Source organism: Fusarium vanettenii, assembly GCF_000151355.1.
Source record: "Fusarium vanettenii 77-13-4 chromosome 2 genomic scaffold NECHAsca_26_chr2_2_0, whole genome shotgun sequence".
NCBI lineage: Eukaryota > Fungi > Ascomycota > Sordariomycetes > Hypocreales > Nectriaceae > Fusarium > Fusarium vanettenii.
The window spans coordinates 162961-180089 of record NW_003315859.1 but is presented as its reverse complement, the minus strand read 5'-3'; the positions used below and the strand labels follow the sequence as shown (position 1 = coordinate 180089).

Below are 17129 nucleotides of genomic sequence, written 5' to 3'. Positions count from 1 at the left end.
CACCAGCAACTCCATCTGTCCATCCTCTAATCACAAATTTCACCATGACCACAACTCCCATCTACATTGCCTCATCACGGGCCATAACCCAACTCCCCGTGCAATCTGATGCCTTCCTCTTGAGGTCCCTGTTCTGTAGTGTTTCGGCCCCACTTCCCCCAGGACCATGCACCACCAACAACACCAACCCTGCGATCGATACTCCCACCAGAATGTCACCATCCATACACCCCCTTCTGTCACGGAAGCTGTACCGAACCATGGCGAACAAAATCTCTCATCACCAGTTTTCTGGGTTCTCGAGTGCAGATTTGACGGGCACGTTCCGCCGGCTCGTCGCCCAGCCCGACAGTCCACAGTAGTGATTGGTATCAACCCTCGCGATGACTCTTGTTTGACCATAATGACACCATGCAATGCGACTTGAGAAACGCAATGGGCTCACCCTTGTTTCCCAAGGAAACTCTCTACCTGGATCGGCCATGTGCGCCAGATGATACGCCCTCTCATCCATTCGCCGGAAGACGCAACCCCCTGGTCAAGCGTGGAGGATCCCTCGAGTGTGTGTCTCTGGTGAGTGCACACCCAAATTAGTCTTGGCATCTAGTCTCCCAAGGCTGAGGTTACGGTCACGTATCGAGTCTAGATCCCAATAAACTACAGTTACTTTGCAGGAAAAAGCATGTCGGCTCGACAGCTCTCAACGTCGAGTTGCCGATCTTCCATCTTGTCGATCCAGACCGAAATGGACGCTGTATCCAGCGCGCTGGGAATTGTCCGTCCATGGCCCAGACTCGCATTCGATGTTCCGGCGTGGGACAATCCGTCAGGCCCCATCAAACTAGATCTGACGCAATGGACCCTGATGCATTGCTCTATCATAGTGTGTCGCGCCTCGACTCTTTCTGATCCTTTGCAGGCACACGGATCACCAACCTGGGTCGACCATGACCGACATTCACGCCAAAAAGGGATTCTCTGATGAGACCGCGTTGTCCGCCCCGTCATCATCACGGGCCATCGCCTCTCAGCTTGGAACGTCGGCATTTCCCCGTCTTTTGTGGTTACGAGATCGAAATAGGATCGGTACCCTACTGTAGCCAGGAACACTGGTCGACGCGGCCAGGCCGGAGCACGTCATGAGGATGTTCGTCTCATCCCCACCTGCGCTGAACTCTCGTTGGCACAAGCTGGGAGCAACCTCGTTCATGAGCTCCCCTTTCATGCTTCTGCAGGTCGAATGGGGCTGACAGGCAGCCCATGCTCCGGGTCGTCGGACGAGCGCCGATGGTCCAGCTTGGCTGTGGGAAATGACTTGATCTAGAAGGCCCGTAAGCTAGGCAGCTCGAACTGCCAAGCGAGCGATGTAAGCATGCTTCACTACCTCCATCTGCTCCCGTCTTGTCCCCCCACGGCCAAGACCTGCCCGGCACACGTTCCCGTCATGTCAACGGTTTGGGCGTCCTGGGCATCGCGATAATGCCTTGGCAGATGTGATGACAAACTCGGTGTGAAGCCATTGGCGCAAATGTCGATCCTCCCATGACGAGACTTTTGGAGTCGTTGACGAATATGCGACAGCTCGGCGAGAACCAACAATCGCACATTACAATCCGAGCCTTGCGGTGACTGATTCCCTGCTCGCCTCTCTCGCCAAAGAAAAGTCCTGGTGGCTTTTGTCGCTTTTGAGAAGGAGGGAGGGTAGGGGCGGAACCTGGTGCAGACGGCACCCAGATCTACCCTTGTCGCCTCCAAAACCAAGAGATTTAGTGATGGTGTGGTGCCGGGGAGTCTGCATTTGGTGGCGTCGTGGACCTGGAGTCCCGGCGCCAGCCCAGTTTTGGCATCCCTCCTCTTGGCTCGCTCTCTTTGGTTCGCCTCTCTTTAGAGCGCCGCGCTCGAGGTTCGCAGCTCAGGTGTACTTGGTACTCGTTCCCCTGCCGAGGCCCACGTACCCCCCTCCACGCGTTAGCTGCTCGGCGACGCAGGTAACCGTTGTCCTTACCGGGAATGCGGTAATCACCGAAGCCACCAGCTGCATGCGAGCACGTCTTCCCCTTGTTGTGAATCAAGCGGCTCTGTGTGGCTCACTCCCGTCTTTGCAGCGTCTTGGCAGCACACCTTTCTCGGCATCACGGCACACAACCCTGCGAGGCGACTGCATCGATGTCGAGATATTGGTGCTAATACGTGGGATTTGCTTCTTCAACTTCCAGCTTGGTGACAGTCGTCTCCACCGAGTATGGTCTTAGAATCCCAGAGGCTTGCAAACTCTACTTCACATCAATTAGCTCAGGTTCCCATTGGACACGAATATCGTCGGCATCGCGAGCTGGACTCTCCACTTGCCACTATTGGTTGTCTTCCGCTGCATCGAGGCATGCTATCGACCGGCGGCAATGTTCGCGACCCTGCATGGCTCATCAGAAGCCTTGTTGAGCTCGAAAAAGAGTAATCGTGACCCGTCTAGACAATTGCGTCGACAGCCACGGCGATGGTGAAAGACGGGCAGACAACCAGAATTGCCGTGATACCGAGATGATGTCGATCTGGGCATCAATCACCGGATGAATGCTCGCAGCAATCAGGAAAGGTCGACGAAGGAGTCCATCGCGTGCTGCACGCGTGATGGGGATCGGCTTTGACTGTGATTTTACCTCATAAGCAGTGTTCATTAAGCTTATTCAGACCCACATACGCTATCCCCAGCATTATCTGACATTCCTGTTGCCCTGGTCGTTCGATCTGGCTGCCTCCGAGTCGCGTGGTGTTGGTTGTCGTGGGTCGACATCGGCGCAATACTGGAGTGAAGTTGAAAAAAGGACAATTGACGCAGCTTGAGCCGCTGCATCGAAAAGCTGCAAGGGCTCTGATTTGACAGGATCGAGCCGGGGCATTTTCCAGTGTCCATTTTACTGGGATTTCTCGGGGAGTTCATAATTTCTCGGGGAGTTCATAATTTCTCGGGGAGTTGGTGAGGCACCTCTCGGGGAGTTGGGTGGGGGTGGGCAGACGGTCACCAAGTTGGCGTCGCCGATTCAGCTGCACGGGGGATGAAGTGAATAATGTGGCAACAGAGTAATGCAAGTTGGCTTGTAACGGTCCAAAGGGTGTGGGCTTTTTTGGTCTGGCCCGGACGAGGCGTTTGTGGTGTCTGAGGTGACGATACGCCACCAAGGCGTCAAAGAGCATCGAGATCATCACGGCAGTTGTGTAGCCGAGATAGCCTGCAAGGAGGGATTCCAATATTCAGAGATGGCCAGTTCTACTATCTCTAGCCTGGATCTTGAGGTCATTTACTATGCACCTATTTTTTCAGCTCGACTTAGCTTGGCAAATGAGGCTGCACATCAACTTGATTCATGTTTCTCGAGGAAAAAGCAATGTAGAAGGGTTGATCACATCCGATATGGCAAGATGAAATCACGACATGCAGACTAGCAGGTAAAGTACGCAGCTGATGCCCAAACCCTCGTTCAGGCGGCAATGGATCATCTTTGTTGTCAAACTGAGGCATCTCGGCAATGTTCTAGGGTAGCTTGATGAGTATGCGTAACAACAGGTGACATGGAATTCAGCCCACTTCTTCGACCTTTGTCGAGGTCTGTGCTTGTCGGCAATGGATGTTGTGGTTTGCTTGGTATTGCTTGTGAACTAGCTTCTTTGCTGGCTGCATTCATGCCTTGGATCCCTTACCCTAGTGCTCTCTCTTTGTTCTCTCGATTTGTCTGGGTGGTTCGAATCTGCCACTGAGAGGTTTCCCTTTCCTTGGACTCTTAGCTCAGATATGTTAGACATGGTTATTCCCCCCTTATTCCGGTCAAGAATCGACGATTATGGCTCAGTTGCATTTGGGTTTGTCATGAGAATTTGGCCCATCCAAGTCCTTTACTCAGAGGTCAACAACTATACACAAAGAGATGTTTGCTTGGGATCTGCACATAGAACAGCTGGGAAAACTGTGAATGTTTTTGGTCATTTCATTGCTCCTCTGCCCCCTTCCTCCTCTGGCTGTTCACCATGTGCACGGCCTTGCCATCCAACAGAAACCTAGAGCAACACCACTACGGCCCACTCAACGCATTACTTTGTAAACCTGAAGGCATCATGGAGCTGTATCACCATTGACTCATCCATGGCCATTATCGGAGGTGTTTTGCAAACTCGTAAGCAAAAATCCTCCCCATTGACTCACTTCTCCGCACAAAGGCGTCACCTTCTGGTATCCGACGTTTAGCCTTGCCGCGGATATGCCCGGTTCATCACTATCAGGCTGTGCCTTTTCAACTTCAACTGAGACATTATCGCCATGACTGAATACGTCCAAGTCTACTCTGCAGTCCCCGAGGGGCTGTTGAAGCTTCTCGATGATAATCTCCCCTATTCACTTCCTTTGCTGCGGCGGATACAGTTTACCAAGTTTGAGGGCGGGTTGACAAAGACAGCTAGCATTATTCTTGTCTCGGATCATGGTGACCTTGAGGGTGAGGCGCCGCCTCAGAGGTTCTCGGCTGCGTACCTTGATATTGGGGGTGGTCCAGATACGCAAATGTGGGTGTACTCGACAGTGGAGAAGCCCAGTAACCCAGACACAAAGGAGACCATCATTTATGAGAGACAACTCGCAAGATTGGTAGATGAAGCTATCGGAATTGCCAAAGAATACAACAAGGAGCTTGCATATCCTGGTGCAGTTTTGCTAGGAACTGTCCACGACACAACACGTGCACTCCTCGCAAAGACTGGACGAGTTGAGGCACGGGAAACAGGAGCCTACGACAAGTGGCTCTTCCAATATCAAGACATTCCCAACGACGAAACCAAGTTGCCAGAGGGAATGAACTGGGCAACTGCCAATGAGGATGATTGTGCAGTTGTTGTTTCCAGGACAAATATTCCACGGACAGTGTAAGTTGTGTTGATGATAGACGAGAACAGAGTTGACTGGATATAGCGAGGTTTTGGGCCGAATGCCAAGTTTGGTGATTAAACTCGACGACGGAACTCCTATATCATGGGCATTCCTAGGTGCGTGGCAACCCCAGCACTCTTCACCATGTATCTAATGAATTAGGTTTCGATGGTTCATTGGTCAGCCTTCATTGCGAGGTAAATACCCAACTACCAAACAAATAAAGTCCAACTAACAAATGTCCCTAGGAGGGCTATCGTCGCCGCGGTCTAGCCAAGACCCTCGCCGCAAAGCTGTTTCGAGAAAAGTCGCGCGCTTTTGCTGATGATGGATGGTGTTCTGCTGATGTGGCGCCTGATAATGATGGAAGTAGGGGGATGTGTAAGAGGTTGAACGGGAAGCCTTACTGGAGGATTTCATGGTGAGTATTGAGCTTCGTATGGCTGGTTTAATGGGAGCTGACTTTACTAGGGTGTTGTTGTATGTTGGGGAGAAGCCACCGGAGAAGTTGAATGGTGTACAAAAGTGAGGGCGTCTGGGGTGAGGGTAGAAGGAATCTATATCTTAGAATTGCTTATAGAAATCCCTAACATATGTTGATGAGTGAAACAGTCAACTTGGGGCAAGTAGCTAGCCCATCTTCAAGGATGCTCATTGTCGCCTTTGTTACGGATTGCGAGATAGTGAGGAACCTACCAGAGCTAATTTGGAGACTTACGTAGTGTAGACATAGGAGTTGGAGGGCATTCTTATCAACCGGTAACATCGATAGCGGTCGAGGTCATTCCAACATCTTGACACATACTGATGATGTCGAGGGCGTTTCGTTTCTAATTTAACTAGTCCTAGTACCAATTCTCGAAGACTAAGGGCACGAGTTGAAAAATATCGCGAGAAATATTCGCCATTGACTCAATCTCCACAAGACCTAGCCATTCATTGACTGGAGAAAATCGTTTCAGAGGATAGCAATTTCATCATTGGCCGAGTTGGATTTCCTCTCAAGATTCAGACATGTACAAGGTGCTCGTTCTCGTCAACCTCATCCTCAGCCACGAATGGCAGATCGACTGAGTCGCCTCCAAGGGCCAAAGGACAAGACCGAGGGACTCCGAGGAGTTGTGCTGTGGCATGAATCTTGTAATATGGTATGCCAGGCTAGTGATGTAGTGGGCTACCACAACTAGCAAGTTCCACACTTCGTAAATATCATGTTAATGTCTCCTATAGAGGATTGAGGTCCGGGCCCGACTTTCCCGGATGCTACATGCTCGTTACTGAGGATGGCACGCTGGTAATAGAAGGCATAGTGGGCTCTGTGTGCTAGCATACCTTGCCATTTCGACAAAAGCCGCCAAGCGCTTTTGACGAGAGATACCCGAGGTCGTTCTTAATCATTGTTGATAGGGAATAACCACAAACCTCCCCAGTGGGAGGAAATACGGGCCCTAAAGCGCTCACAGAGAATGCCTCTCGCACTTGAGACGGTCCAGCAGAAGTTGTTGATGCGAACGCTCTCTGTCGACGTGAAAGGAGAAGTAAAGGAAGTGAGAGCAATATAAGCCGCGGTTATAGCCTTTAAGGCATGAAAAATAGTCAATCATTGGCCAGAATGGAGGCTACCCATGTGGACAGGGGCCCGAGTGTAAGGGTGACAGGTTCATGATCGGACAGCGCCAAGATGAGAAAAAGACGGGATTAGAAACGAGTCGCACGAAATATAGCATTCCCTATTGCTATATCGTTCTGCTCTCGGCCCACGTCTACCGATCTGATGTCTTAGTTGTCAAAGATGTCTGCCGCTACCGAACGCCTTGCGACAAACCTAGTAGCGAGCCATGCACTTCAGCACCACACTCAGCTCCGCTGCTCAAAATCACGAGTCCAATCGACTGAGCCGCAGGTGGCAGCACCATATTTATCCCGTCGGAAACACTACCGAACAGTCAAGACGTTGCCTGAGCGGACGGAAAATTCGTGGGGCGATCCCCTCTAATTTGCGATGGCCCGATGGGACGACAGGGGGTTTACCACGCATTGTTTCAGGCCTGTTTCTTGTGCCCCGGCCAAGTCAATGCGAATGTCCGGAGAATTCATGAGCTTTCCTGTCAATAGTCTTGGCTGTTATTGGGAAACAATGTGTATGAAAAGGGGCGTGTTTCCCAGTTGGACCCTCTTGTTTCTTCAGTGCGATTTTCTCATTCCAACCTTAACAAACTAAATCCTTTCGTTTATTTCCAAAAAAAATTTCCATTCATTATTCATCATGGTTGCTTTCTCCTTTCTTTTCGCAGGGTTGACCCTTGCTACTGGCGCTTTGTCTGCTCCGGGTGCGATTCCGTTGTCTAAGAGAGCTGGAACTCCAAGCAGCACCGGAACCCACGATGGGTAAGCCAATTGACTATGGCGTTGGAGGTGTGCTAACATTTTCAGATTTTACTACTCTTGGTGGACTGATGGCGGAGCTGATGCGACATACACCAATGGTCCAGGCGGCGAGTACACTGTCAAGTGGTCGGATGGAGGTAACTTGGTCGGCGGCAAGGGATACAACCCCGGTGGTCGACGGTAAGTCACATACTCCCATCTACCGAGTCGCTCTAACATGTTTAGAACCGTCGAGTACTCGGGTACCTATAGCCCCGAGGGTAACAGCTACCTCGTGCTGTACGGCTGGATCAAGAGCCCCTTGATCGAGTACTACGTCGTTGAGTCATTCGGCACGTACAACCCCTCCAGCGGCGGCGAGAAGAAGGGCGAGGTTACTAGCGATGGCGGAACCTACGATATCTACGTCAGCACCCGAACCAACGCTCCATCCATCGAGGGTACCCAGACCTTCCAGCAGTACTGGTCCGTCCGCCGTGAGAAGCGCGTCGGCGGAAGCATTACCACCGGCAACCACTTTGACGCGTGGGCCGAGGCTGGTCTGGAGCTTGGATCGTTTGACTACATGATCATGGCTACCGAGGGATACTTCAGCAGCGGCTCTGCCACGATTACTGTCGGTGGATCGTCTTCTTCTGGTGGTGATGACAGCACTGGTAGCAACGAGGAGACCGAGACTGAGCCAGTCGCAAGCGCACCTGCGGCCAGCGCTCCCGCTCAGAGCCAGCCTGCTGCGACTCAGCCCGCCGCCAGTGAGCCTGTTCAGAGTGAGCCTGCTGAGAGCGAGGCTTCGCCGGTGACGTCCCAGCCTGGCTCCGGCTCCGGCTCCGGATCTGGTTCCTCTGGATCAAACGTAAGCGCCGTTAACAACTCCTTTTATTTCACATACTCACACTCTTCATAGTGCGCTCCTCAATGGGGACAATGCGGCGGCCAGAGCTGGACCGGCGCAACCTGCTGCCAGTCGGGAACCTGCACCGAGCACAACCCATGGTACTCCCAGTGCCTGTAAGCCAGCGCCACCATCTACCATCACCCGACGCGAGGGAGATATGAAGAGCCCGGGCACACCGACAAAAAGAAGTCGAAGCCAGCAGAACGTAAGGCAAAAAGGAACTCCGGTACAGGGAATCGAACCCTGGGCTCCGCGGTGCTATTCCCTCAGGTTATGAGAGCGCGAAATGTTAGCCACTACACCATACCGGATTGTTGGTGCTGGTTGGCGTTCGGGAACTCTCTTGACGACCAAGAGCACCAGACAGAGCGATTTGGCATTATTCCATGTAAATATAGTAAACTGTAACCATGTAAATAAATAGGACAAAAGGAATACTAGCGATTCCTCTGCTTTGAATCTCTTCCAATACTCTCGGAACTGACCATTGCGCTCGTTAAGAGTCGAGCCCGTTGTTTCGGACAGTGCCGAAAGAAAGGTGGGTCAACCCCGGAGGGTCAGCTCCGGTCGGATCGGGGTCTACGGAGTCCTCCCACACTGAGACGACAGCCATTGAAGCCGACAACGAGTTGGAAAAGTGTTTCGCTGGGCTCCCGAGTTCGAATCTGGGCACGGTACTTGCGCAAGTTTAAAGACAACAGCTGAGATCAGGGAAATGTCAATCGTGAGCTTATCATCAAGGTGAGAACTTGTTCATGCAAACCACTTGTCGTTTGTCTGGATGCAAGATTTCTTGGTCGCCATGGACCTGTGGAGAAACAGAGATATGATTGTGGCCGAATTGACGGCCTGCGTCCAGGTTTGTGCTGCTGCCTTCTTACAGCCCATTTGTCTTGGCTTGTTCAATCTCGATGATCCGTCTTGTCTGACGTCAATGATAGTGATGAAAGGATGACGACCTGACCCGCATCTGCCATCAAGTCGTATTTGAAGGTTGGATTCCATCCCGGTTCTAGATTCAACATCAGCAGTTTCTTCAACTTCTTAAACATGTCGACACCGTTAGCCCCCTTTTACCAGCTCCGTTGCGGCTGCAACCAATACCCATGGGGCAAACAAGGATCCGACTCTTTGGCAGCTCGCCTTTGCGCAAAGACACCGGGATGGGAGGGAGATGATAAAAAGAACTTCACCATTGATGAGAACACGTCCTATGCCGAAATGTGGATGGGCACATATCCCGTCTTGCCCTCCTACGTCGCAAGCACAGGCGAGGATCTCCAAGATGTCTTGGACAGGTATCCAAAGGAGCTTCTTGGAGAAAAAGTCATTACAAAATTTGGCCACACAAAGCTCCCATACCTCCCCAAGGTTCTATCTATTGCGAAAGCGCTTCCTTTGCAAGTGCATCCCAACAAGGAGTTTTCGAGCAAGAAGCACAAGGAAGACCCTGATTCATTCACCGACTCAAACCACAAGCCCGAGATTGCGCTGGCATTGACCGAGTTTGAGGCATTCTGCGGTTTCAAGCCTGTGGAAGCCATCGTGGATGTGCTGCGTCGCAAGCCTTTGAGGCACTTGTTGGTTGCTGGCGGTGCGACGGTTGCGGATGACAAACTTTCTGAAGAGGGCTTGCGTCAAGTCGTCAAGACCATTCTCAAATCTTCTGACGAAGATATCAAGAAGATGTTTGAAGCGATTAGGGAACTTCCTGACTCTGCTTTCGTTGGTATCAACTCTGCCATCCCGCAAGTCTCAAAAAAACTGGAAAGCCAATTCCCCAAGACCGATCCCGGCCTGCTGGTCGGTCTTCTGTGCATGAACTACATGCTCCTCCAACCAGGGGATGTCATCTACATTCCCGCCGGCGGCATCCACGCATACATTTCAGGCGATATCATCGAGTGCATGGCACGCTCCGACAATGTCCTCAACACTGGATTCTGTCCCAAGGCAGATCGCGACAATGTGGAGGAGTTTTGCTCCGTGCTGGACTGGGAGCCCACAACCAAGATGAAGACGGTCCTCCCACCAGAGGGCTATTCTCGGAGCAAAGAGGGAAAGACAACCATTTTTCGACCACCTACAAGCGAGTTTAATGTGTTGGCGACAGATTTGGGTGCTGGTGAGCGGGAGGTTCTGGGTGAGGGTGGTCCAGCAATCCTCATCGCGACGAAAGGAAGTGCAACAATCAAGGCGAACGATGATGCATTTGAGCTGTCAGAAGGGCATGTATACTTTGTATCACAGGGAGTCAAGTTGGATATCACAGCTGGAAAGCAGGGTCTGTTGATGCACACGGCGATCGTGGAGTAGTCAGGATCGTACATGAGTGGTTCAACATGCAAAAATAAAAGACAAAAACATACAACATTGGGGATTCGCTAGTCGTCACCGACCTAGCTACTAATCCAACTCTTGCCAGGTTATCGATGGGAGATCGGACGGGATCCCGAGTTTTCTGGCAGATGTGGTCGTATGTGCTTGGGTTGGGGACAAGAGGCAGTATGAAGTGTGGGAAAGGGCCTGTTGGGCAATGACCGAAGGACTGAAGGCATTTGGAGAGAGACTCGCTATATGTTAAATCGCGTTTCTTTATGGCTTGGTAAAGTAGTTGTTAACATAATCCTGCTTAGAAAAGTGGTGATGTCTGTGTTGGTGTTGAACTGCAGCTCCGTAGGTCCAGGCAACACCGCCTCCGTGACGTTCTCGCACTGTACGAAGCCCCGCTTTTCACCCCTGTCATACAGCACTTTTCGCGCGATGAGGTGTGATGCCTGGGCCTAAAATACAGTGCAAGATCAGCTCTTCCGCACGAGACTTCTCCCTCACACAAAGCAGTCGGTCATTCACGAGGGCCCAAGCTCAACAAGCACGACTTTGGTCTTACAACAACCACGATTGATCATGATAACCTCAATTCATCTCACTGTGAAACCTGTTTTCTCTGATTGCTCCAGTCTTTGTTTGTGAGATTCGCTCATTCTCACGTGCTACGCGACTCCACAGCCATTGGCATCGGCAGCTCATGTCGACCTTCAATGGCATTGTGTCTGAGTTTCCAGACATACGGAGTATGTAGGACCTTCACGACGCTCCGCAACAGCTAGCTGACGTTTGTAGTTGACTTCTTCCGCCACAATGCAGATGTTCAACCCCCTCTTGCTTGCTTCTTGAGCCATGTCCACAGCGATCACCTCGCTGGCTTAGAGAGCCTACGGTCTCCATTGTTCGTATCATCTCATAGTTCTGTATCAAGCTACTGACATCTGTCAGTGTGTACTGCTCGGCTGCCACCCGAGAGATTCTCCTCCGTCTCGAGCGCTACCCTTGTCGGATCAACTATGCCAAGGGCCTCTTGGAAGCCAGGCAACAGACCTACAAGCATCTTGGCAAGGTCCTGGTATGTGTCCCTGCCGTGATTACGTGCTACCCCTGACCACCTTTAGAAACCGCTGCCTCTGGAAACACCGACGACTATCGAGCTCCGTCCTGGCTGCGAGATTCAGGTGACCCTGTTTGACGCCAACCATTGCCCCGGGGCTGTGATGTTTTGTGAGACCATCCTAGTTGATGACTGCATACATGCCTTGCTCACTGTCCATTGCAGTAATTGAGAACGACACCAAAGCCATTCTTTACACAGGCGACATCCGAAGCGAACCATGGTTTGTCAACACCATGTCCCGGAACCCCAACCTTGTCGAGTACACCTCGGGTCTCAAGACACTAGACAAGATCTATCTAGATACGTCCTTCACTGAAGATGTGCCCTTCCAGACCAAGGCTCAAGGTATCGCCGAGTTGTTACGAAAGGTAGCCAAGTACCCTAGCGACACTGTCTTTCACTTCCAAGCATGGACGTACGGGTACGAAGACGTTTGGGTAGCTCTATCCAAGGCTCTCAAGTCCCAGGTAACTTGGCCCATTGCGTGTGGCTATTTACGCGTTATTAACATTGTAGGTACATGTCGACGACTACAAGCTCCGCATCTATGGATCCCTCAAGTCGCGACCATCTGAAGCACGCTTCAGTTCAGACGTCCACCTTACCCCCGAATCGCCAGCCTTGACAGGCCACATGTGTGGCAACACTCCACATCAAGGGTGTCTAACACCTAACGAGAATGTTCGTCTGCACAGTTGCGAGAAGGGAGCGATGTGTGAGGTGGCACGAAGGCCGTCTACAGTTACCATTCAACCCATCATCGCCCACCTTCCCACTGGACAGCATCTAGCTGAAGTTGGCGTCGGAGGAGGTGGCGATGACCTGCAACGGGAGGCAGAGCTAGATTTTCTGGACCAAGCCAGCTTAACTACTTTGGTCAACCTGTTCGTCGATGTCCCTCCATTTTGAGCCAGATCTGACCAAGTCCAGCGTCCTTTCGTCCGATATGCTACTGCCGACAGAGACCATTCAAGCATTGAAGGAGGTCTTGACACAGGCCGTCTCGACCGGCAGAAATATCCCGCTTGACTGGGATATCACGTCTTTGGACAACCATTCAGTACAGGAGATTGTCCAGATGCTTGCAGAAAGACTGGTGAACAGTTCCAAGAAAGCTGTCGCTGAGGAAGTAACAGGCCAAGCTGAGCTACCCAAAACGATACATTTCCCGTACTCCAGACATTCTTCGTATCCAGAGCTTTGTCATTTCGTCGAGACATTTCGACCCAAGGACGTTTGGCCATGTACTGTCAGTCCCACGGAATGGATGAGAAATGGTAATGGACTCTAGACACTCATAGAGCGACGCTGACATCGATACCCAGGAACCTCGATTGCATCTCTCTTTGGACGCTTTTGCTCCGGAGATGAATTCGCCCATGATGTTACCATGCAGTCCGTTGCTGAGAGATTTGCGGTAAACAATCCACATCAACAGCACGACAGTCAGACCACGGCCAATTCTCCTCCATCAGGCTCGCCGGTCGGTGAGGCGCAAGCGATTCACCAACGTGACAGAATTCGAGGCACACCTCAAAGCCCCAGTCGTCACTCGGACACCACTCCCGTCAAGTTTGTGAGCCCGAGCATGGGTACCCAGGATACCATTTATGTGGCGGCTGAGCCCGAGCATCAGTCCCAGGCATCGCGAGCGTCAAAGCCTTTGTCGGAAGACACTCAAGATCCTTGGTATGGCCCTGAATCAACTCCAGCCCCAGAGGCAGGAGACCAATCGCAGGTTCGCGAAGCTTCCTCGTCAGCAAGCGCGCCCGAAGATGGCTTGACCGAACCGAAGATTGTTTCCCCCAAGCGGAAGAGGAGTTTTGGTGACATTTCGGGCGGCGACAATGAAGAGTCTGGGCCCAGTCAGGCCGGAGAGTCGTTCAGCTCGGCCATGTCGGAGGAACCATCTCTGGCTCGTCAAGAGGCATACCAACGAATGGTGCAGAACTTGACTACAGATGATTGGGACTTAGTACCACTGATATCGACGAGCAACGAGTATACGACCATGGATCAGGAGCTCTGATGGTAGCCTGGACAGGATTCTTCAGTAGGGTAACTCATGACGGGCGTTTAGGCGACTACAGCGAATGCCATTCGGTTTGAGTCCGCCTACGTCAATGCGAGTGCCTCGGCAATCCTTGCCTTGGGCCATTGAAGCAACTCTTGGAACTTTGGCTGACCAATCAACCCTTCCTCTATCTTGACCATTGTCTGTCGGGCCCAACCCCTCACGTACCAAAAGCTTCTCTCGAGGGCTGCCATATGGACGAGGAAGTGGGCAAAGAGAAGGAGTGCGTGAGGCCTTTGGGCATCAAGGTCGATAAAGATACTGTCATCAATGGTATACAGCCAGAAGAGGGAGGCTCCTGCTTCTGCATACAAGCCAGCAAAGGCGAAAAGCTTTGCAGAAATTTCCAATTGCCCGACGGCGTGTGTGTAATGGCTGACGCCGCCCGAGGGGATATCGGCCTCTTGAAAATCGCGAAGTCTTTTAAGGGCGTCCCAGGTATCTGTTGGCAGAAGGGAATTGTCGAGAGACGGGCAGCTGGCAGTTGTTAACTCGGCTGATCAACTAATTGGGAGACATACTTACGGTTCTGACTTTTCATCAGACTCGAGAAGCCAGACACCATAGACAACTGGAGCAAACTCTGTCCTCACAACTCGAGATATGATCGGCTGCAGTGTGGTCTTGATGCCTCTCAGGAGGCTGGCGAGTTCAAGAAGATTCGTGAGGGGAGACTCGAGTGTGTGGTTCTCCATGCGTGTTGGGAGAGTCAGCATGTGCAGGACCACGACAGAGGCAAAGCCAAATACAGGCATCCAATTTGACAAGTCAAATGTCTGTAGTTGATGGCGATAACCCTCGGAGCCAAGTGTTTGATGATAGTCGGCCAGGGGTAGGTATATCCTCCGACTGGAGGGGATGAGATAGGCTTTCTGGGCAGCAGCAATGGCAAGTATTCCATGCATGACAAAGGGACTCTGATAGCCTAACCGGGGAATAGCGACGTTCCAGACATGTATCATGTCCTCACGGATGGATAGTGTGCTGGAGGTGACGGTGCAGTAGTGGTGCATGAGCTCGCAGTCACGGGCCCAGAGTTCCTGTGGAGGGAATGGAGCCATCTGATCTGAAGGACTGGGATGGCTCAGGTTGACAAAGATGGAGGGATCTGCAGGGCTCCCGATGGATCCTGGGGTTGAAGGCGTCAAGTTTGGGAGGTGAGGTGAGTGTACACTGCGACCGAGATGGATTGGAGATTCGGCGGAAATACTAGAACTCGACAGGCTACAGGGAACGCCATGTCTTTTGCAATGGAAGCATGAAGGACGAGCTTCATCACACTATGAGTCGTCAACATCAGGTCTCGGCGGCAGCCCCGGGTTTACTCTTGAAGGCTCAGACTTGGCAAGCAATACAATGGAGAAATGCCAAAGGTGGGATACGATGCAGTTACATACCTTTACTTTACGGCGCTTACAGTTTATGCAGCCGGTTCTTGACTTGGTGTGAGTTCTTCGGCTCGACATGATTCGGTTTCTATCCGCGGGTTCGCACAGAACAAGCAAGAAAGCGAACCAAGAGAAAGATGTAGACGAAGTAAAGAGAAGAGGGTGAGCAGGAATGGATGAATAATACCCGACTTACGAGGATCTTGACATGCTCGTGTTGTGTCAAGTGGAGGAATGCGAAGGGGGACGCGAACCCGAAGCGAATACTCGGGAGGACATGCTCGGACCGCGTACTCGGATGCGCTAGACTTCTTAAGGGAAAGATGATTTGAGTGAATCCTTGCGATTGGGGAATAAGATGGAGCTAGAGGATGAGTTGCAGGGTTTGGAGGTTGATGATGCCCCACCGCTGAGGCTGCGCAGGATGAGAGCAGAAGCGTGGATGATGTGGTTACTGTAAAAAGAATGTGAAAGGGATGCGCGGGAAATTCTTGTTTCCCGACAGATACGAGTAATAGACGCGTAGGTGGATCTTGGCGGATGTTGACCATAAAGAGAACGAGGTGCCCATGGAGGATGGATCTGGGGTCAACTTCTAACCTTTTCTTTTGGGGTGTTTATCGAGGCCTTCCTCTGTCAATTCAGCAGCAATCGACAGCATGGATTGCAACCCCGACTACAAAGATGCCGTTTGGGCGTTTTACCGATTCGAGCCTTCAGTAGAGGCCAATATCGTTTTTGTTGTTCTTTTCTCCGTGTCGACGCTTCTACACATCTTTCAGATTTTCAGGACGAGAACATGGTATTTGACAGCGTTGGTGGCGGGCGGATGCGGTACGTCTAAACATGACTCTACACCATGGAGGTATACTGACATGCATCACAGCTGAGATTATCGGATACATCGGTCGAGTTTTAAACGCCAAGGAAGATCCAGGATGTTGGACAATGGGGCCATACATTATGCAAAACGTCTTGATCTTGATTGCGCCTGCACTCATGGCTGCATCCATCTACATGATTTTAGGCAGAATCATTCTCTTGACAGAGGGTGAACACCATGCGTTGATTCGAAGACGTTGGTTGACCAAGATTTTTGTGTTTGGCGATGTTGCTTCTCTACTGCTTCAATCATCAGGTGCGTTCATTACCATGGAGGATTGAAGATGGGGCTAATTTGTGTTTAGGTGGTGGTTTAATGGCAGTCAATGAAGATTTACAAAAGATTGGTCAAAATGTCATCATTGGAGGTCTTTTTATTCAACTCTTATTTTTCGGCTGCTTCATCGTAACAGCCGGCATCTTTCACCGACGAATGCGTCTCGCCCCGACACCAAAATCCCTCGAGCCAACGATCCGATGGCAAACATACCTGATTACTCTCTACGTAACGGGAGTCCTAATCTGGATTCGAAGCTTATTCCGTGTTATCGAGTTTATTGAAGGAAACGATGGACATTTGATGAGAAGTGAGGTATGGGTTTTTGTGTTTGATGGATTGTTAATGTTGATTGTCTTGGTTTGGATGAATTGGTTTCATCCGGGTGAGATTGGGTTGTTGCTTAGAGGGGATGCACCGATTAGGAATGGGTTGGAGTTGGTTAAAGTTGGGGGGAGGAAGAAGAGGGCTGGTACTATGGAGAGTTTGGAGAGTGATCAGAATGTTTGAGGCATGGTTATTAGAGAGTGATTCTCAGGCTTGTTCTTTTGTCATGGGGATGGGGAGATGGGTTATGGCCAAGTATTAGATATGGGCAAGTTATTCCAGGGCTACGAGTAGATATAGTCACTTGTTACAATAAAACGATAATAGACAACTCTCTAGACACAGCCTGTCTCATCATCTTATCTTTATCAGTGTTTGTTTGAGAAGAGACCAACCCCACTGAATACACTTTAGCCTCCCCTGCCTCACATCAAATCGTTAGCGGGGACAAGCCTCAACGGGCGCTTGGAATTGTCAGCAGTCGTCATTGTTACTCGTCTGAGACGTCTCATGTTTCTCATTCCGTCTCCTAAATACC

General features: G+C 51.1%; 6 protein-coding genes across 6 annotated transcripts; 5 read left to right on the top strand and 1 right to left on the bottom strand.

Annotated features, from left to right (window-relative positions):
* Positions 1-4309: 4309 nt before the first annotated feature.
* Positions 4310-5441, top strand: NECHADRAFT_91432 (uncharacterized protein; the record flags this gene model as incomplete). The annotated part of the gene is made up of 5 exons (XM_003043998.1): positions 4310-4908; positions 4955-5028; positions 5075-5109; positions 5161-5333; positions 5384-5441. 5 exons carry the CDS (start codon positions 4310-4312, stop codon positions 5439-5441), a joined length of 939 nt encoding a protein of 312 aa, XP_003044044.1.
* Positions 5442-7178: 1737 nt separating this feature from the next.
* Positions 7179-8312, top strand: NECHADRAFT_34530 (uncharacterized protein; the record flags this gene model as incomplete). Its single annotated transcript, XM_003043997.1, has 5 exons — positions 7179-7300; positions 7346-7480; positions 7526-7927; positions 8069-8162; positions 8205-8312. 5 exons carry the CDS (start codon positions 7179-7181, stop codon positions 8310-8312), a joined length of 861 nt encoding a protein of 286 aa, XP_003044043.1.
* A 927-nt stretch (positions 8313-9239) lies between these two features.
* Positions 9240-10552, top strand: NECHADRAFT_66909 (uncharacterized protein). Its single transcript, XM_003043996.1, has one exon. It carries the CDS (start codon positions 9246-9248, stop codon positions 10509-10511), a length of 1266 nt encoding a protein of 421 aa, XP_003044042.1. The 5' UTR covers positions 9240-9245; the 3' UTR covers positions 10512-10552.
* A 671-nt stretch (positions 10553-11223) lies between these two features.
* NECHADRAFT_13421 (uncharacterized protein) lies at positions 11224-13117 on the top strand (the record flags this gene model as incomplete). The annotated part of the gene is made up of 7 exons (XM_003043995.1): positions 11224-11273; positions 11472-11598; positions 11645-11750; positions 11806-12110; positions 12160-12537; positions 12608-12920; positions 12969-13117. Coding segments are annotated over 7 exons (1428 nt in total), but the record flags the coding sequence as incomplete, so codon positions are not given.
* Positions 13118-13758: 641 nt separating this feature from the next.
* On the bottom strand, positions 13759-15183 carry NECHADRAFT_34681 (uncharacterized protein; the record flags this gene model as incomplete). Its single annotated transcript, XM_003043886.1, has 4 exons — positions 13759-14194; positions 14243-14825; positions 14939-15019; positions 15111-15183. 4 exons carry the CDS (start codon positions 15181-15183, stop codon positions 13759-13761), a joined length of 1173 nt encoding a protein of 390 aa, XP_003043932.1.
* A 581-nt stretch (positions 15184-15764) lies between these two features.
* NECHADRAFT_34742 (uncharacterized protein) lies at positions 15765-16774 on the top strand (the record flags this gene model as incomplete). Its single annotated transcript, XM_003043994.1, has 3 exons — positions 15765-15939; positions 15971-16243; positions 16293-16774. 3 exons carry the CDS (start codon positions 15765-15767, stop codon positions 16772-16774), a joined length of 930 nt encoding a protein of 309 aa, XP_003044040.1.
* Between the last annotated feature and the right edge of the window lie 355 nt (positions 16775-17129).